We start from the raw sequence: 21,155 nt of genomic DNA, 5'->3' as shown, positions 1-21,155 counted from the left end.
TGCTCAGCAAAAACAAGGACGTTTTTGTCACCGTCTACTTTTTTTTAATAATGTTTTGTGCTTCTTACTTCTTTAGCCCTAGTGGCATTGAACTTGACTGTGTGGATTGCTTTGTATTCTAGTGTGTCTGGAGAAAAGTCTCAACTTGGCAAACTTTTTTTAAAAGAATATCATTTCAGGCATTCCTCTCTATGTTATTCCTTTTTGCACAACTGGAGCCTTTCTCTTGGGATAAAAGGTTAGTGGATTGCATTGAGAAAAGGCCGAGGAGTAGAAATAAAAGTGTATTAAATCTTTGAGTTCGAATCCCAGAACTTCACCGCGCTGGTGATAAGGATTTGAATATAATATCTTCCAGGAAAACCATCAATGTGCAGTTGTCTCCAATGAGTCACAAATCACCAAGACACCTTAGGGAAACATACGTTTTAGCCCACAGAACAGAGAACTAATCAATCTCCGGAGTGTTTTGCTGACATCTGTGGGTTTCAAGCTCACTTTTATAGAAACGCCCTTACTCACCACTCTGTACTTCATCTTGTTCATCATTGCCTCTCAGAGAAGACTGACACATTCTTAAAAGGTTTGTAGACAATCATTATTAATTCCATCCATAGCATGTAGCAGACTCTGAAGGACTTGTCTCCAGGGTCTAGTTTAACCTTTCCTACAAAAGCAAAGTTTGGACACCATTTCCCTCCAATCTATCTTTGACAGGACTAGAAGCAGGCCCTTACTTCCTGACACTGGCCAAAAACTACTTAGAACAGGGTCTCTCTGTGTAGCCTAACCTGGCCTAAGCTTGCTCAGTGGCCTTTGATCATCTTGACCTTGTAATATCTCATCTCTACCTTCTTTTAGAAGCTAAAATCTTGAACAATGATTTTTGGATAATTTTTCAGTCTTTTCTGTTTACATAACATTAAGTTTATTTTTTTGAACAAAAAATGAAGTTTGAATTATAAAGATCTCCAACAAAATGAAACACAAACAGTAAAGATATCTTTATGGTCAAGAATGTGGTTGTGGCTCTTAGGTGACACCTAGATGTGTTTGGAATATAGTTCTCCACTAACAAAGATCTCCATTAGATGGCGAGTCTCATAGGTCTCATGGCTACTCTTCATGTTTCTCTTCATGCAAAATAGAGTAATAAATACATTTCCTATCACTTCTTTGAAAGTTAAAGAACATAATATTATATGACTTGTCTTTAGCCTAGTAATTGGAATACAGCAACATTATATTAAAATGATGAAATGTGGTATTTTAAAACATTTTTTAAAATGTAGCAAGTCTCTGATGATTCAGAAATCTCCTGTCACCCTTTGACAAATCAAAAAGATTAATTTATTAATTATTTGACTTCATTGGATAATAGTTTACTCTTTGCATATTGCCATGACTAACACATATCAAATAACATGTGTTCTGACCTTAGGCTACAAGGAGGGGATTTACATGGATGTAGGAAGAGAAAATCATTGGCTAGGACATTGGAATCATGATCGTATTTGTCAGAATGTAATATGGCATAGAAGTAAGTCACGTATGAGATGGAGTCCTTTAAGTGACCACACCTAGTCCATTTTTGTCTCTGAAAGTTTCTCATTTATGCTATTATCAAACAACACGATCAAGTTAATTTGCTTGCCTGTGCCAGACACCTCTGAGCTGATTGATTCTAATCTCTAGTTGTAGAAGAAACGAGAGCCTGGGTATATTCTTCGTTTCTGTACTTAAGTCTGAATTTGGAGTACTTCAGCAGAACAATGTGAAGTGCTTATTATCTTGGGGAGACTAAAGAAAAAATACTGCACATACACATTAAAAGGATGGAGGTGTGTGTGTGTGTGTGTGTGTGTGTCAGAATATATTTTAATCTTGTTGCTAGGAGGAGGAGGCAAAAGACATTTAGCCCTAATTAATCATCTACCAGTAAAATGAAATATGGTTCTACCTTTTAATCATCTATATTTAATTTACTATTTTTAAATAGCAAACTCTCCTGAAGACAGCTAAGTCCACCCAAGATATGGAATTATATTTTCACGACATTTCCCCCCACCCAAAGATTTGTAATTTTAAATACACGGAGGTACCATGTGTTCTTAGTGAGCAGTAGAGCCCTGCCGTACAAACTAAGCTTCACATTGAGCATATTTGGAGCTTTTGAGACTGAAGGAGAATGATACTCAGACCTTGAAGAAGCTTTTTCTTCCCCAATGTGTGATCTGGTAATATTCTGCAGTTCTGATGTCATAGGAGATGCCACACTGAATTATAGACGGGATGGCTTAAAAGTCTGCTCTTCCTTCCCCTGGCAGCACATTGATGGCAGGCAGTTTTTAAAGGCTGCTTGCCGTGACACCCTCAGCACCTGGGACAAGGACAGACTTGGACGAGGCATTCCATATGTCTGCTTTTCAAGTCAGTATTGGTCACTGACTCTATAGCATCTTTGATTAATTTCTTATAATATGCTGCTTAAAACAAAATTATTTTTAAAGCCTTGTTATAATAGAAAACAGGGATGTAATAGTAAAATGGCAAAGGTAATGGGTGTAGCACCATTGTAATAACTAAAAATGGTAATAAGTGATTATTCAAAATATGGGGAAACATTCTATGGCTCATGAACCTTTTGAGACTCCAAACTTGGACTCATACGAGAAAAAAAAAAAAAAGAGAGAGAGTGTTGCCTTATGTAAGTGATAAAGGCAATCCTTCCAGGAGAGTGGATGATTTACTGACTCCTCAGAATATGGAGGAAGGAAATGAGGCCACTGCAGAGCAAAAATTGTCTGTCTGAAGAACTGAGTTCCCTAAGGGCTTGAGGATCAGAAGAGAACGCTCATGGACGCCAGAGGCTAGTGCCTTTAGTGAAGAACTGGTTCCTCTCCTCTCTCTAAGAGCTGAGCCAAGGCCTTGTTACTCATGAAATTGTTTTGCTATGATCCTTTGGAATTTTTTCTACAGAAAGCAAAATAATCATTCACCTGGTTAGTCATTCCATATACATATCACCATCTGGAAAAGAAAGCATACAGTATGTGGAATGCGGCTAAAAAGACCCAAGAAAACAGGTCCAGAGTTCCCCATAAGGAGAAAAGTGGCCACTCAAATCAAGGTTACTAGGCAATCGCCAGATGCATGTGGTTTGGAAAACTGGAAACATATTAAAGGACAGAGAAGGATTCTGTCTTCCTTCTGGGAGGTGCTTAGTCTGTATAATAAGCTGAGCATCCTACCCCAGAAAGCGTCAAGTGAGAGAGGGTAAGCTGCGAGGGTGGTGAGCCCATGGGAACTGTTTTGCATCCCTCCCCCAGCGCCCATCACCAGGTGCATCCAAGCCCTGGCTGCAACAATAACCACGGCAGGATGCTAGTGATGAGCTTTGTGCAAGTGTGATAATGAGCTGTAGATAAAAGGCAGGAGGACAGCTGTTAGTAGGCACCAGGCTGTCGTTGGCATGGCTCTGAATGTTAAATACTACTCCGAGGTGCTTTATGTTCTCCTCACCAAATTTGGGTCTTACAGTATGGCTGTGTGGCCTGCCCATTTATTGAAATTTTGCCAAATATAAATCATTGTGATTCTTTCCTCCTCACCGTTTCCCCCTCCCTCTTCACTTGTACATTTCTCTGCCTTGAATTCTGAAACATCTACCTTCAATTAGTTTGAAATTCTCTAACTTTGCGTCTCGCAGCAGGATTAAACCTGTTAAGAGTAACTAGTGTTTTCCTACCTGATAAATAAGGGGATTAGAGCGGTAACTGCTGTCAGCATTTTTCTCATTTAAACAAATAAAACTGACAGATGATGAAGTTCTGTGCTTCTCTGTTATGTTTAGAACATGCAGAGTGATTATTCATTTGCTACCAGCATTAGTCTATCTGCAACTAAGCTGTCCCAGAGCTTGGAAAGCTTATTAGCATATCAGTACCATAGTTATATGTTTACATTCTGTGAGCCTCTCCTTCGTAGCAAAGGCTGATGGGCATAATTTGCACAATAACTTTAAAGTATTGGGCTTTTTCCATACTTAAGAGTTATGCAAGTTATTAGGTACAATGGGCTTCTTGATGCGATGCCATCTTTTATTAGCGTAGAACTTTTGTACTACTGTAACATTTCCTACGATCTCGTGAGCTGCCATCTCTGGGGATAAAATAAAGTAGATGGCTGTGTCTGCTTGCAACACAGGTGGGTGAACTTCAGTAGAGATGGTAGGAGCAGTTCCCTTAAATAGAGATGCTTTGCTGAGGCGTTTCTCAAGTGTGGACGCAGCTTCGCATACATGTATATTGATATATGTATGTAAATGTGAACATATGTGTGTATCATAAAAAAAACTGAAGATTTGATAATGAATGTTCTACTTTTTGAGAAAGAGGCCCTATTAAAAGACCATTATTTTGTTATTGTGGGGAAAACACCATAGATATAAAGAAATCATTTTTTTTAAAGATTCTCTTAGAAGGAATTGTCTGATCAACCAAAAACCTCATGTTAGAAGGAGGCCTCATCAAGACAAATCATATACATTTGTATGTATGTGGGGTGTGGGATGTGTGTGTGTGTGTGTGTGTGTGTGTGTGTGTGTGATTTGTGACCTGCCACCTTGATGATGCTGATTGGGAGACTACACTGTGTTCAGGAGCAGTTGAGTTGAGTTTGCTTTCTTTGTGGCCCCTGAAAGAGTGTCCAAAGTGGAGCAGTGGCTGAACTGTACTGATGTTGAATTTACAACTTAAGGCTTTTTCTCTCAGTATTGGATGGAAGTTGGCAGAGAATGAAAGAAATACTAGGTCAACATAAGTTGACTCTCCGTGGTGGTGAGGACTGCTTTTTTCTTTGTTCTCCCCAAAGAACCGTGCAAATGTCTCTGTGTATAATGGTCACACAGGGTTCAAGCCTTGCTGATCCTATTGGTACTGCTCTGATGATTGTGCCTGTGTTTGCAAACCAATGCAGGCTTTATGCCCATCCTTGATACAGCTCCTGTGCTCCAGGCCTGTGTGCCCAGTCCTAACCCCAGGACTGTGTGACACCTAGAGATGAGATAGGTAACCCTTGTGTCACCAGGATCCACTGTCATTACTCAAATTAGTCAATCCTAGGTTTCACCAGTCTGCCTTTTCAATTCCTTTTCATGGGAACCAAAGTAGGAAAGCTCTTGTCCAGTTTCCCGTACCCTTCTGCCTTCTGTTTGCCCTGGTGCTTGCTTCTCTGTGTCGCTGAGTGTGGCATGCTGGGCCCGTTTCTTGCTAGCTGTGTACATTTCTTCCTTCATGACAGACATTTCCATGTTTGCCTGTCTACCCACACTTGATTAAAAGAGATTTGGGGTATCCTTGGTGGGGGGGGGGGATAGCAAACAGGTGGTCTGGATGTCTGCTCTCCATGTTCTCAGACTTGCAGATATGACCCTTCTGAGCCATTCTGAGGTGGATTAGAGAGACTCACAAGATGGAGAACGGGAGAATGGAAGAAAGGCTTGACCACGTCTTTACATTTCAAGCTTATTATATGTTGCTTTAAAATGTTAAACGTATTTTTGTACAAAATAATGGGGCTTCGTGACATTGTTTGTAGGCACATAGTGTCATTTGACCCTATCCACTCACCTCCACCCCCCATCACCCTTCTTCCATTTATTCCACTCACCTGATATAGTCCCGCTCCTACTTTGCTATTTGTCTTTGTTGTGTTTGGCAGTTTGCTTAATATGATGATCTCTGGTTCCATCCATTCTCTTATAAATAAATAACATAATTTTGTTCTTAATGGCTAGGTAATAACCTATTGTGAATATATAGCACATGTTATTTATCTATTCATCTGTTGACGGCTCCCTGAGCTAATTTCATGACAGCTATTATGATTAGTGCCACAGTGAACACGAGGTATAGCTGTTTCCGTTGCATGCTGAGTTTAATTCCTTCAGGTATATACCCAGGAATGGTATTAGCTGGTTCATATATCAGTTCCGTGTTTTTCAAAACCTGCATACCAATTTCCATATTAGCTGCACAAATTTACATTCCCACCAGCAGTGAGGGGCCTGTTTCCTGAAGTATGATGTATTCTGTATCAATAAGAGTCCCGGAAGCAGAGCCATAGCACACTAACACTGCTCCATCTCTCATCTGTGCCGTTGGTATGATCCTTTCTTCTCTACTTAATGTTCAAAACAGGTTATCCATTTGTGTGACATGAAGAACAAGATGTAAGCAAGCCCCCCCCCCTTCTTTAACCTTACTCCTCTCGACTCCTCTACTTCCTGGAACAGTCAGCGTGCCCACTCCTTGCCAATCTCTAAGGAAGCAGTTGGGGTTTTTGTTTGTTTGTTTGTTTTGTTTTTCAATATGCTTTATTTTTCATTACGGTTCTCTCTTTTCCCCTTTGCTAAGCAATGTTTCCATTTCCATGCCCTGGCCCTACCATGTTTTCTTTTTTTCACTTCTGGAATGAGACTTGGACTTATAGTCACATAGTAGGCAAACGCTGTCACTTGAACTATACCCTGAGCCCTTTACCAATGTGCAAGGATGCTGGAAATGCAACAGTACCATCACCTCTAGTTAATGGTTCTCTGCTTTGGAGAAATCCACAGATTTTTAGGACACAGTCTTTAAAAAGAAAAATTCAATGTACATAGGAGCCTTCCCCAAGAAGAAAATGTGGATTGTCAGTAGAGAAGGGGATGAGTGCTGTATGGTTCCTCCTCCAGTCTTAGGGAGCTGACCGGAAACTATACATAACGCTTTATGGGTCCATAACTGTCTCTCATTGCATATTAATAATAATATGCAACTGATTGTGTGGAGGATGTTTTTCCCCATGGGACTAATTCACCTCCATTCTTACTTAAACTTTGCCATGAGCAGCGGCAGGACTGTGGTCTACTTCTTCCATCCATAGTCTTTGGAGCATTTTAATTATTTCAGGGTGGATGGTTGGTTGGTTGGTTGTTTTTGAGTTTCCTTTTTTTTTTTTGCTACTTTCTCTTTCTATTATTGAAAATAGATTCTTCTCCCATACAGTACACCCTGATCACAGTTTCCCTTCCTCTACTCTTCCCAGTTCTCTCCATCTCCCCTCTTCCCCAAATCTACTCCATCTCTATTTCCCTTCAGAAAACAGAAGACCTTCAAGAAATAACACTCAATCATAACAAAACAGAATCCAGTAAGACAAGGCAAATTCATCTGCTGCCTGGATTCCTTTTTAATTTAAAGCCAAATTAGGCATTTAATTTTTCTTCAATTCTTTTGCGTGTTTGTCTTGTATCTATAATTAAGAACAAGAAATTCAGTACAGGGACAGGCATTTAATTGTGAAAAGCCACAGTGTTAGTTTGTAAGGCCAAAGCAGGGATAACCACCAGCTCCTCCATCTAAAAGCCATGAATGTAGACAGATGACTGTCTCTCTAAGTCTTTTTGGGGGGTGTCTACATCTCTGGGATAGAAGAGCATCTTCCATACTTTGGTGATTTGCAGATTAAGTCCTCCTATAATGAAGCCCAGCGTCAGCCAAGTGTATGTGGACAGAAGGGCATGTGACCTCAAAAGATAGCCCCATGTTCATCATTAGTTAACTGATGTTAACTAAGTTGGCTAGAAGGAATATCCCCTTTCATCCATGACACTCCATGAAAATTGGCTAAGCCTCCCCAAAAGTAGTCCTTGGTCAGAAGCTTTAAGATACTTTAACTCCCAAGTTAGAAGTACCAAGCGTATTTCTACTGACTAAAAGGAAAATGAAAATCCATAAAAATCTCATTGAAAGATTAAAAGTCTTCAGCTTTATCCCAGCTCACAGGTGTATCTTTTTTGTTGTTTCAACATCTTCCCCAAGTCCACTAATACTACTACTCTGAGAATTTTCCTTGGTTCCTTGCTAGGATTGTTAAACATCTATCAACTTGTCTGTTTCTGATATGTGCTTTCCATTTGCCTTGAGCCCCATTGGCTCCGTTGTCCTCAACCTTTAATAGCACTGTTTGGGCCATTTCTCAGAATCTTGGCCTGTTTATACCATTTCTCACCCACACTGCATTTGCCTTCAAGCCACACTATTACAGCGACCCTTCCTTGGTTACAAAGCCTTGTAACCCCTCTAAGAACGACCTGGGACTGTGTCCCTGAGCTTGGTATGTGGAGATGATTAAGTTCTAGACATTGCGTTTGGTAATATATTTCTCATAGTGTATTTTGTACAAAGACTGAGAGCACCAGGTTAATGTGAGAGAAATGCTATTCTATTGCATGGCACGCGTTGGCTGATAATACTTTGTGTATGCACTTTACAGCCTACTCAGTTCATGGAATTTAATTAGCAGTAATATATTACTGTCGCAGTAATTAAAACCTTGCCTTGATTAAAAACAGAATTGTTTAATTAAAAAGAAAAGGTTTGACTAACCTTAACTTTGTGATTGAGCAATACAGTGGCCTTACCTAATGTTCTCTGTCTCCGCAATAGGCTTGAAGGTCCGGGAAGTGTTCATCAATGTCACCAGGCAGCAGGTGGAGGACTTCCACGGGCCAGAGGACTATTGGTGCCAATGTGTGGCATGGAGCCACCTGGGAACATCCAAGAGTAGGAAAGCTTCTGTACGCATAGCCTGTAAGTACCTTTGGGCTTGACCTTGGAGCGTAGGAATATGGACAAGAGGTAAATACAGTAGACGAGGCTGTTGGAGATGCCCTGGGCTTCTGCAGAATGGAGATGAGAAGGAAGCAAGATGAACATTCCTTTCGCCAATCAATTTAGTGTTTAAAATATTATTTGAAATGCTTGATCATTTAATCCAGACAACAATCAGCACATCAGTTTGCCTAAGAGATTCTGCCTGAATTTTTAGAGCTCCAGTGTCTTAACAATGCCAGGAGAACGTGTTCCAGAGAATAAGAAGCCCACACAAATGAACTCTGCTTCTTCCCATTCATGAAGAAGCTCAGGGGGTGTACACGGGGAGAGCTGAGCAATGACTGTTTATTCTACTTTCCAGCCAGTCTGCAAAAATAAGGCATTAAAGACATTAAGGGATTTTTATAGCCTGCTGTTAAATCTTTTCTTGGCACATCTTAAAACATGGAAATGGGTTTTAAAGCTGCATTTGTTTGACCCATGTTTAAAAAAAAAGCATAGTTGAAAAATGATGAGGAAACAAGAAAGAAGGAAACCGCTTGTCTGGGGGGATTCCAAGATTACTTACTCTATCATATTTCAGCATCGATGTCTTTATAATCTAAGCATGATTTGCAAATACAAAAGCCTGTCCCCCTTTAAGTGGCCTTATCCCACCCATTCCCATTACTCTACCTCTAGCAGCAAGCTGGGAGGAGCAGGACACAGATGCAGACATCCTTATTGTTGTTTTATTCAAATCCTCTCTTTAGAGTGCCATAAAGAATATAGGACAAGAGGGATTTATGTAAGGACTGAAGGAATTCTTCATAGCAGATGTTGATGGTTTGGGGAATAAGAGTAAGAGTGAACTGCTACTTGCAGAGACATTTATGTTTCCTCAGAACTGAAATCTTCCCCTGAAAATATGCATTTCACCTTCACAATACTGGTGATTTGGGAGGCTGCTCCTGGATGCCATGTGGGTCCTCATCGAGCCGGAAGAGGTCACCTCATAAGCCATCTTCAGTGTGAGAGGCTTGGGAAATATTTTCCCATAGTTGTTTAGTTAATTAAAATTAGCCAACCAGTATTTTAGGACTTTTAAGTAGCAGATCAACTGAGAGCGGGAGTGTGCAGGAGTCTGTGTGCATTCATTTGCCCCAGAATAAGTGCAGGTCTGTGTTCCCTGTGTGGCCTCAATCAGGCCAACTAGAACATTCAACCCTAGTCAAGGCAAGGTATATATCTATAGTGCTCAAGCCAAAGAGAGTACAAGAGACAGCACGGAAGATTGCAACAATGGCTCACTCAGTTTCTTTCTTCTGAGCTCCCTTTTTCTCCCTCATCTTACCTTCCTTCTCCTAAGTAGATGCCACCTATTCTTTGAACTATTACAAATATAGTCACTCTGATCTGTCCACCTCTGGTGTCTGTCTCCATTCTTCCTCGGTTAATTCCTGATTGCCTTGTGCCTCTTTAAACTCCATGTTTTTGTTTATCAACTTCATCAAAAAATGCTTCAAAACCACCTGTTCTAACTTCCCAACACCTTGACTGTACCCATTACACTTCATTCTACCAAAGGCCTCGTTGTTGCACGTGTCATCACTGCCTTTCTGACTCATGCAGTCTGCCGTTCTGCAGGTTTATTCGAGCAGGAGAGAAGAGCCTAGACCCGACATCCCTGCTCCATGTCAATTTCTCTTCTGCTTTATCCTTTGTTTTGTACAGGCAGACAGCATAGTTCATTGTCCTGGATCTCAGTATCCCCATGTGTGAATTGGTGCCTATTTCATGGTACTCATGAGTACTAATTATTTAAACTAGCTGGTCCCGAGAACAGTCTCCGACCATCAACTTCTGCCTTGTGGCATACCTGATCCTCTCCAGAATTATTATGTGTGCTGATCTTTGAGGAATTTAATTGAATGAGTGTTCTAAGTTAGCCTCTACTGTGCCATTCTTCTAAGCAGGACAGAAGCCGAGAATAGAGAATATTAATAATGGAAAAGGCATGTCACATTCTCTCACTTTCTTTTTAATCATTTGACCTTTGAAGACTTCTCAGATCCTTTTCTGATAATAATCTTGGGATTCTCCCTGGAGATTTAGAAAAAAATGTGTGTCCTTTTCATATGATAGTTTCATTTGTATATAAAAATAATTCTTCAGGCAAAAATTGCCAGAATATCATTATAGCCCATATTATACAACTTACTTAATGTGTTCCCTAAGAGTGTTTGAAACATATTTTTAATTTCTTCCTATGTAGCAAATTAGAGGCTCTTTAATTTATTTAAAATTATTTATGCAAGCCAAGACATGATTTGTCATTAAATATTGCATTTGACTTGGGGACCAATGCGCATTAAAATGTAAATTGAAATTTAACTAGTGTAGTGGCATCAAATGTGTATGTGGAGGTGCCTTCAGGATCTTCCTTGGATGTTTTATTTGCTGCCAGGAAAAACACTTTAAAAATAATTTACCTTTTTTATTAGACTGAAAAAGAAGAGTTCTGACTTTTACGTGTAAGTACTTCTTAGCAAATGGCACATTGCACATGAGAATCGTCTTCATTCTAAATAAATGAATAGGCAAATTAAATACAATTGTTACCATGTTTCTTCTTTTTCAGATGGTTTTTTAAGTAATAGAGGCATCTTAATGTGCTAAATAATCATTGATGGATAAATGGAGTTTATGAGCATGAGATCCATCATCCGAAGGGACTTTACAATTTACTGTCATTTTCATAATACTCAGTAAACACTTCTATTTCAACATCTGAGCTCCTTAGGCTTCCTGCATTGAGCCAATGAGCCATTAAGGATTTAACAAATTTTAAATTGCACTGGGCAAAAGCTCCAAGGCAACTGGGATGTTGAGCTGAGGGACATATTGACAGGAGCATCTTGATGTGATCATGGTTACAAATCTCTTGGAAAACATCAGGAGGCTCTCTGGATGATGTTGCTTAGAGATTGATAGATTTTACAAGGAAGCAATGGGAAGAAAAATCTTCCCTTGGTTTTTATGACTCATATGTTCTTCAAAACGGACCCTCTTGCGAGTAAAACTTACAAATGCAGAGCACTATCTTCTCCAATAGATCTTCTGGATCAGGCTATGGAAGAAGGCCCAGGCAACTGTACATATTGTTACGGATTGGTGATTCAATGTACAGATATCATTGGGATGGCTTGCCTAGGAACAATAGTCCCAAAGCATCAACATACACCACCATCATGCCAATCAGTAACCAACGTAGTCCTCATATAATACTGGAATTTCAGTTCAAATCATACTGGAATCCCATAAGGTCTCTAATTAGGAATTTCTAATAGTCTTCCTAGACTTGAGTTCTGCTGGTCAGTTTCTGCCCTGTAGTTTGAATAACAAAGCTGAGAATGCCTTCATTTAACATTGTTCGAGTTTTTATTTACCCATTTGGCAAACTTCTTCGTTCAACTTGTTGCAAAAAGTTAGACAGCTTGACTAAAGGGGATGGTCACTTAGCAGAGTACAACAGAGATCCTTCTGTCCATCCATTGCTTGGGTATTTTTATTGCTAAGCCCTCTGAGTTGTCTTCTGCTGAATCATAATAGAAAGCGTGATGAGCACTTGAGTGTTTTCTTGAGGAACATGACAGTTGTTTCCCCCTCTCTTTCATTTATGAGTCAGTTGTGAGCCTCCTCATGGTCATGCTCTAGCGTACACACGTGGTATTGGGAGCCACTGTGCCTGCCATCCCTCTGAACTGTTTTCCCGTGGCCATTCTATGTTATAACAGGGAGAAGTTGGCTGGCCATCAACTACTGGGGGCTGGAAATAGCTGAGACCTAGTTACCAAAGTGAGTTTCGGCAAGTAAAAATAGATAAATAAAGCCAGCCTACATTGACCGCCACCAAGCTGGCAGAAGTCTGTCTCTAGGGAACAACTCCCACAGGCCCTCCCTCATCCGTCTGGTTCAGCTTGACGGGAGAAGACAGCACGCTGTGGCATCTGCTGCTGGACCTTTGTCAAAACCAAGAATACTCAATTATTCGTAGTTGTTTATTTTCATGGGTGAACATTTGGCAGCTTAATGTTATCTTTTTTTTTTTTCCTTGTTTTTCTTTCTCTCCTTCAGCTGCTTTTGAGATGTTGTGCCAGTGTCATTAGACCCTTGGTCAAGCAAACCCTTCTTAACACTTGAGTACTTTTCCTAATTTGGGACTGGGAACTAAAGGAAATATTTCTATGTTTTACTTGAGTCTTTTCTAGCAAGTTGGTCACTTGGAAGAATACACAGTAGGAAACCACTATTTTGTTGATTTAAAAAAAAAAACATAATTTGATCCATGCTGAAAAAATGTAAATACAATGTTTTTTGAGATGTCTCTAAAATATCTATGCAATTGTGCCAAGAATGAATGAAGGAATTAGGAAAATCTCATTTGCAGCCATGGGGCGCTCTATACTTACAGGCGGTAGTGAAAACAGGATTGTTTCCCCTTGCTTTTGGGGCATGGCTTCCTTTAGAAAATTGAAGGAAAGTAAAAAACATTAAGTTGTCTCAATTGTGCATCTCAGCTTCCTGGTTTAAATAAGTAGTTTCATATGCTGAGAACTGCTAGTGCCCCCTGCTTCCTGCCTGAAAAAAGTACATAAATATGGGGATAAACAAATGTTCATACACTTTTCAGATGTATCTTCTTATATCTGTCTTTTCCCATGAATTCCTTACAGGTGTACTGCCGCCTGAGTGAGTGATACTACTTAGAACAGTGGTTCTCAACCTGTGTAAGTCGTGACCCTTTTGGGGGATCAAATAACCTTTCACAAGGGTCAGATATCAGATGTCCCGCATATCAGATATTTGCATCTATTTTTCATAACAGTAATAATGTTACAGTTATGAAGTATTAACAAAAATAATTTTATGGCTGGGACTCATCACAACATAAGGAACCATATTACAGGGTCTCAGTATTACGAGGGTTGAGAACCACTGCCTTAGATGCTTGGAAGCAAATGCTTATGTTCAGAGGTGTGAGGCTTGCTTTCCTTGTCTTTGCTTTGCCTGTGTTCATTGGTCTCCCTGGAGCACATGCATAGCTGCATCTCTCTATCTTTATCTGAGAACTATCGTACTTGCTGCTCTAGTCATAGAACCCAGCTTAACTAGTCTCTGAACCCTGTTGACCTCACCAGCCTCATAAGCCAATTTGGACATCAAAACACCTGTTCTCTACTGTTCACAGCTTCCAAGTTTCACAAATTCAAGTGTCCTTCTCTATCTTCCCGGTCTTTTCTCTCTTCCCACAGCATTTTTTTAACTGTTTTCATTATATCTACAAATTGAAGTTACTTTTATTTGTGAATTCATTTCCCTTTTTAGATTATGAATTGATGCAAAATTCCAACATTATTATTACCTGCCTCTTTTTTACCCTTCTGAGTCTCTTGCAGACCATATATATCACCTTTGTAGTAGATATCTCTTTGGATAGCGATGCCATTCACGAAAAGCCTGACTCCTCTTCATGAAAGGGCACCTGTTGATTGTTTATGATGATGATGCCCAGCTGTCTGACTTCCTTGTGAGCCTATAGCTAATGAGAACATTGAAGACTCATCTTTGGCTTCCCTTGCCTGGAACTGACTACTAATCATGAGCACTGTAGTAAAGCAGAGGTCAAAGGGGAAAGGAAATGATGAGGCATCATAACAATGTTAGCCTATGACTTACATATGTGACCTCAGCAGCTTACACTGCCTGCTCTGCTCCAACACTCTCTAGCAACACACACCTCCATTGTGGAATCCAGTCTTTAATACCTAGTATAAACTGCACAAAAGCTTGAAACCTTATTTTTTTTCCATGGAAAAATGTCCGTACGTTAAGAGAGAAAATATTATATTTTTCTTCCAAAGGTCAATCATTTCCTATAGCCTCATATTAACTTAAAGGATATTATTGAAGGGTGTGAGAGTCTTAGCCTCTGAATAATGTTGTAAACTATGTAAAATCATCTAGTCATGGGAAGAATGATTGCTGAAATACAGCTGCAGTTCTGTAGCTAGGCTGCACACCAAGGGATGGAGCTGTATTCACCTGAAGCCATGCAGATGCTATTTTCTTGCCAAGTCCTACACTAATGAGTATCAGGGTTGCACAAAGGTACCACATGGGCCTACAGAAGCAGAGCTGCGAGCATACTTTCTGAGCCCCAGTGCACAAAGAACAAAGTTCCGTGTTTAAAAGTGAAGAGTTTGGGCCATGAAAGCAGTCTCTTAAATCATGCATGGAGCCCTGTGCAATTACAAGGGACATGACCTCTGTGAAGGTAGCTCTGAAACATCAGGTTGTATATGTAGCAGTTGTGTAAGAAAGGAAATAACTAGTCCTGGAAGCCTAGGGAAACCCTGAAATTGTATCATACAAGATTTTGGAGAGGACTGTTTTTTCTACAAAGCCAGCAGCAGTATCACTGGGTCTAGGTACTAAGGCAACAAGTGTTGAGTAGTGCTGGGAAATAGACAGGACCAATACTGAATCCGTGTCCCTGCTATAGCAGCACCCTGTGCAGTACGCATGGAGAAGAAAGGTGCATATGTCTGGCACTGGCATTTGAGAATATATAGTTACGTTAAATGTCTAGATAAGATGGATAGTAGGGTTGTTTATGCATTTTGAGATATCAAGAGTGAAGGGTCTTGCTCTATTGATAGAGTGCTAGTCTAGCATTCAAGAGGTTCTAAATTCAATCTCCTGTACTCCATAATCTCAGTGCTATGACGGTAAATACAGGTTCTAGGTCATCAAGCTAAATGGAGAGACAGGCCAACATTAAAACCTATCTCAAACCAATTTTGACATAATAGACTTTAACAAACTTTACAGCCTGCTACATGCAATTTCCTTAAGCCATTTACTGAGAATCTTAATGTTGACACTGACACTGGGATTAAAGGCATGCACTGCCTGGTTTCTACAGCAACAAGTTCGGCTACTGGAATTACAGATGTGTGTGTCACCACTTCCTGGTCTGTAAGGCTTACCAGTGAGGCTGTTTTACCTTCAGATCTTCAGGCAATCTTTATTTATTAAAATGAAAATGAAGTGCCACTACATTTATTCTGTCTTTTTCCACATCTGCTTATTAATCATAAAGATGGTACTCGTAAATTTGTAGTGGATAATCTCGCTATACCTCACCTAAGTAATTAGTCTAGTATCACCAGTAATGGGACAGTCAATGAGATGTCTCCTTATATGATGAACTGATACTAATTGCTTCAACATTGTTATTTCTAGACATGTACAATCTGCACATACTTAAAGGAAAACACTGGAAGAGTTACATTAAAGAACTTTTGACATGATAGATCATTTTGAACCATTTCCTCAAATGCTATCTGAATGACATACACTACTGAAACCACAAAATCAGTGTGGTCATCTGTATGAAGCCCTCATTATCCATAGGATTTTAGGGTCCTACAGTACAGACCCTTGGTGGCTCAAGTGGCTTATGATAAATGCATTGTACTGGCACTTCCTACCATATTCTGTAAGTCCCTTCTGGATTGCTTATAGTTCTGTGTATATATTGAACAAATGTATTCTTAAAGGCTGGGGGCCAGAAATTTTCAGGTTTCAGAGTCTATTGGATATTGGGGTAACTGCATCTACATTATCCATTGAGCATTTCCAACCCATACATCCAAAATCAGAAAGGCTCCAATAACAATTTTTTTGGATCAGCAGATTTAGGTTCATTTTGTATTGGAAATTCTTTTGTTGTTGTTGGAGTTGTTCAAACTTTCTTATGTGAGTCTCTATAAATTATTATATTCTTCTTTATTGTTTAAACTTTAGGGAATAATAATGAAAATGTATTATAAACAGATACAATTTGTTTTTAATAATTTCAAACCTACTTAGATTTACTTTACAAATCTGAAGCCCATGGATATAGCATGGTGAATACTTCTCTTAGGCAATATAAATAATCAGGTATGGGACAGGATGCTAAATTTGGATGAATTTTTAGGCTAGAATTGTAAAGATGAAAGACACTTGGTGTGATACATCTTAGATGTCACCCACAGTTGGGCCTGCCTTTCTTGCCAGTAGATACTCTTGAGCATGGAAAACTGAAACCTCTTAGAAGCTGTGTTTCTGTGAACAAAGAGCAACGCTTTCTACAATATTAATAGAAATTGGTCTACTTTTTCTTAACACATGCATATTTATGAAAGACAACCTTAAAGATAGGGTCTACTGCAAAGAAATGTGTTAGAGAGAAATGAAATTTCCTCAGATAATGTTCTTTCATGATATTTATTGCCAGTTATTATTTTACCAAAAAGAATTTGCAGAAACGTAGTCACTGCCTTTCAATGAAATCACAGGTTAATTCTGTCTGATATTTCTTTAGTGAAATTCACCTTGAATTTCTCAAAGATGACCATTTCTATAAAAACTTGAGTAAAGTCTTATTGCCAAGGAGAATATAGATTTTACTTCAATCAATATTCAGTCTTTCCACTAAGTAAACCTTCTAGCAAACCAGCAGTTAGAAAACAAAACAACCAAACAATAACAACAAAAAGAAATGAAGTCTCTTCATCTTTGCAAACTTTTTGTGACTAGTGACTCTTCTTAGGTCAGTATCACATCTTTATACCTAAGGAGGGAAAGCCAAGATTGTATTCCAAAAATTTCCTAAATAGCAGTTTAGGTTGCTGACTTAAGGGAGGAATTGAGCGTCTGTGAATATTTCAGGAACTGAATGTTCTAGGTATCCCAAGAGCAAAATATCATTCCTTCCTTTGAAGAGTTCATAGTGTAATGAGAGAGACAAATATATAAATAAGAATTTTCAGTAGTGTCTGGCTACTGCTATGTTCAGTGTGCATGAGGAATCCACCAGGACAGCTGCTGATCTCAGGGGCCCAAGATACACTTGAGTTACTAAGAAACATAATTCTTGAGGAAGACTGAGAATCTATCTGGAAAGGAATTAGCATGAGCATGTGGCTACTGAAATATGAAACTGAATAGGTAAAGTAGGGAATTTTAGGTACATTAGATATGGGATGTTTTCTGATTAGGTTTCTGGATTAAGTAGCTAAATTTCTAGCTATCCTATTAAGTATACTTATGAATATAACAGAAGAAATTATTTTCAGGAACAAAGTATGAAGTTTATTGTTTGATTATAGTGTGTAAAGATGTGTATGACCCATGTGATAGCCAATGGACTATTTTTAACCATGTAGTTTACTTTTGAGTCTGAAGCCCATGATATAAGGTAAACATCAAAGCACTAAGTTGGAGACCTTGAAACATGAGTAACTTGAATAATTTCCTACTGGAAATATAGGAGGAACAGTTTTCAGTAGTAACACTTAAGGTACTTTTCCATTCTATGTGTTCTCCAGCTCTCAAACTGCTGGTGAGAAGAGAAAGGATGGTGAGCTGTGAGTGAAATTCCTGAGGAGGAGAGGGGAGAAACAGAGAAACCCATGAGGAAGATAAAGATAAAAGCAGAAGAGAAAATAAGTGGTCCATGGCAAAGTGGAGATGGTTCTGAGGAACAAATGGTCAAGATCAGTGTTATCTAAAGATTATGGGAAGATGTATCCATTGGTTTTGACATGAAAGCTGCCATTGAGGACAACCAACGAGAGAAGTGATATGAGATGTGTAGACTTAGGAATTAGCACAAAGATGTGAAGATCAGAGGCTAGAGATGGATGACTCTTTCCAAAATGTTGGACTATGTAGGGTAGAATTAGAATATGGCTAGAGGTAACCATTTCAGGGCTAGATGATGGTCTAAGGCCAAAGTGAAGATTTGTAAACGTTTGCAGAGAAGGAATAGGAACAAAAGAGGAATGAAGAAATTAAATCAGAAAACCTGGACTAGACGTTTGAGCTCAACCAACCAGCTTCAGCTCTACTGATTGCTGAGATGATACTGATAGGACAAACTCAGAAGCACATTAATGCCCCAGTCTTCTTGCTCCAGTAATAGCTTCTCATGTGCTTTTAATAAAACATGAAAATCATCTTTGACTCTTCTTTCCTTCCATCCTATACCATTTAGCAATAAATTTGGATAAATATGCCTCCAAAACATACTATAGATCTGTCTATCTTATAATCACTGTTGCTCTAGTCAACTTCCTCTTCTCCCCACTTCCACTCTATTGCTTTAGGTACATTTCCTACACAGAAAACTGAATGAGTTTTTTTTAACTCCAATTAGTCATATGTAATATATCATTCTCACCAAGGTCAGGTGCCATTACAGGAAGAGGAAAAGAAATATTTTAAGAGGCAGAGTTTGGTGGGGACCAAAGTAAAACAGCATCTTTTGAACATGACTAGATCATTGCTCTCAAGAACTCACAGGAGCTATGATTGCCTGCATAAGAACTGCACAAGATCAAACCAACTGACAGTCTAGCATGGAGACAGGAAGAACTCTTTAATCTCCACTCAAACCTAGAAGCTGTGCACAGCTGATAAATATGGAGAAATGGAGGGTCTGTTTCCTCCAAGAGCATAGTCCCTTGTAGCCCACCATGCTCCAGTGGGTTTCCCCATCCGTGAGTACATGAGCAGCACAAATTGTCCTCATCAATTTTTTTTTGGCAAAAAAAAAAAGATATAAAGTTGAGAAAGAGGGTGTAGGGGTGGAGTTAGGGGCAATAGTGTATGTGAATGTGATCAAATTACATTCTATAAAATTCTTAAAGAATTACTGTACCTTTTTTAACTTCACAAAAAAAATAAATAAATAAAGGACTGGATTATGCTCTTTCCGCAGCTCAGGTCCACCTAATGACTCTCCAAATGTACCACTGACTCTTTGAGAATTTATTTCTATACTTCAGCATTTCCTCTCTCTATGTGGATTTTTTTCTTCTTCAGCTTCCCACAGTTGATCCTGGTTCAGAACCCTTTTTGATTCTCCTTTCCTGGAAATTATCCACAAGAGCAAGTATCTGGCTTTCTCTGGAGCTTTTATTTTATGTGTAATATTTAGTAGGGTTTCTTATAATATTTAACAGCAACTGTAGATGTGGTTCTAACAAGTTTTGGTCTAAATGATTACTTCGATCCGCCATGATGTGGTAGGATAGGGTTAAGGAAAGCAAATGGGTTTCCTTCTTCCTACAGAGATGTATTATGGGGCCAGGCCTGGTGCTAGGCACTCAGTGGATATTCTGTTGTTTCAATACTCATGACACTTGGCAAATGTTGTCCTAGCTGACCTTCTTCACCTCAGAGAGATTCGGGGTGAGTGAAAAATCAAAGATTGAACAATGCAGTTAAAATATATTTCTTCTTGCTGCAGGGTTGACTTTTCGTTTTTTGCCTCTTTCTTCCTTTTTTTATTCCCATTCTCTGCAGTCATGGTACTGAATCATAATGAGGAGGTGAGCATTGAAAGCTTGGGGTTATTTTTAGGTCATTTCTTCTGAAACTCATCACAAGTTCATAGCTCTCTAATTTCCTGTGGAGGGCTATGGAGGTCATGGAGAAAAGTCAGAGATGATTCTTCATGTCTGTGTCATTCTTAAAACTTGGTTCCATCAGCCATGGAGTTCATTGTGTATTGGAATGCTCATCAGGATGCCAGGCTGCAAGCCAGTGCTTGTAGGTGTGAATAAAGCATCTTCAAGTTGGGAATTCTAACAGGAGAAAGATGAACTGTGCATGGACTGCTTGGGAATTGAGCAGCCCAGAAAAGCTGACGATTTTGCCACTGTATCTGTTTTTTTTTTTTTTTTTTTTTTTGTCTTTTTCATCAAAAGTACTTTGATTTGGTGGTTATCTGTATTCACCTAGAACTCAATTTTTCCCATTAGCATTGCAAAAAGAGCAGTCATGCTCACATGTGGAATATGGGATTTATAGACAAGTTCTCCCTATAACATTCCATGAGGCATGATAAAAGAACATATAAAATATTCCATTACATTTACCTATTTTATTTAAAACCCTAAAACATGTTACATTTTTACCTAATAATTTCTGAAGAGTTTTTATATTTTTCTGTCAGTGATTGTTGAGAAGTTTTAGTATAATTCAGTGAAGATTCAACTATCTTTCACGTATTCACCCAAATAGTCAATATAACCAAGACTCAGAAATTCATTCCTTGTCACTTGGAGACAAAGCAGACACAAGAAATCCTTAACCTGTGTGTTTTGTTTGTGTAGTACTCCTACCTGAAGCTTCTTCCTGGGAGAAAATAGTACCAAGTGTTTTTCAGTCACATTGGTCCTGTTGTGCACAACATGTATACCACATATACGCACTAGACCAAGCATATGTACCCATAAGCAGCTCCATTCAGGGACCATTATGGAGTCTCATTCATAAGAATAAAAGACCTGATGTTAAAAAGAAGTAATCAGTACTGATAAGAGACAGGGAAAAGCACAAAAGAAGCAGGCCCTTGTGGCCGTGGACAAGCTGAGTTCACCCTGACAGAGTGCTGAG

The 21,155-nt window shown here is 39.2% G+C and overlaps 1 protein-coding gene across 2 annotated transcripts in view; it reads left to right on the top strand.

Annotated features, from left to right (window-relative positions):
* Positions 1-21,155, top strand: part of Unc5d (unc-5 netrin receptor D) — a 506,477-nt gene that overhangs the window by 283,734 nt on the left and 201,588 nt on the right. For both annotated transcript variants that reach the window (XM_050146838.1, XM_050146837.1), the window contains exon 3: positions 8,493-8,636. In XM_050146838.1, the coding sequence (XP_050002795.1) occupies positions 8,493-8,636 (144 nt within the window). The remainder of the gene's footprint in view (positions 1-8,492; positions 8,637-21,155) is intronic.

The sequence above is a fragment of the Alexandromys fortis genome, unplaced genomic scaffold (genome assembly GCF_014885135.2).
Source record: "Alexandromys fortis isolate MF-2015 unplaced genomic scaffold, M_Fortis_MF-2015_v1.1 scaffold_55, whole genome shotgun sequence".
Lineage (NCBI taxonomy): Eukaryota > Metazoa > Chordata > Mammalia > Rodentia > Cricetidae > Alexandromys > Alexandromys fortis.
Note: the sequence above shows the minus strand (reverse complement) of the source record. Positions and strands in the feature narration are given on the sequence as shown.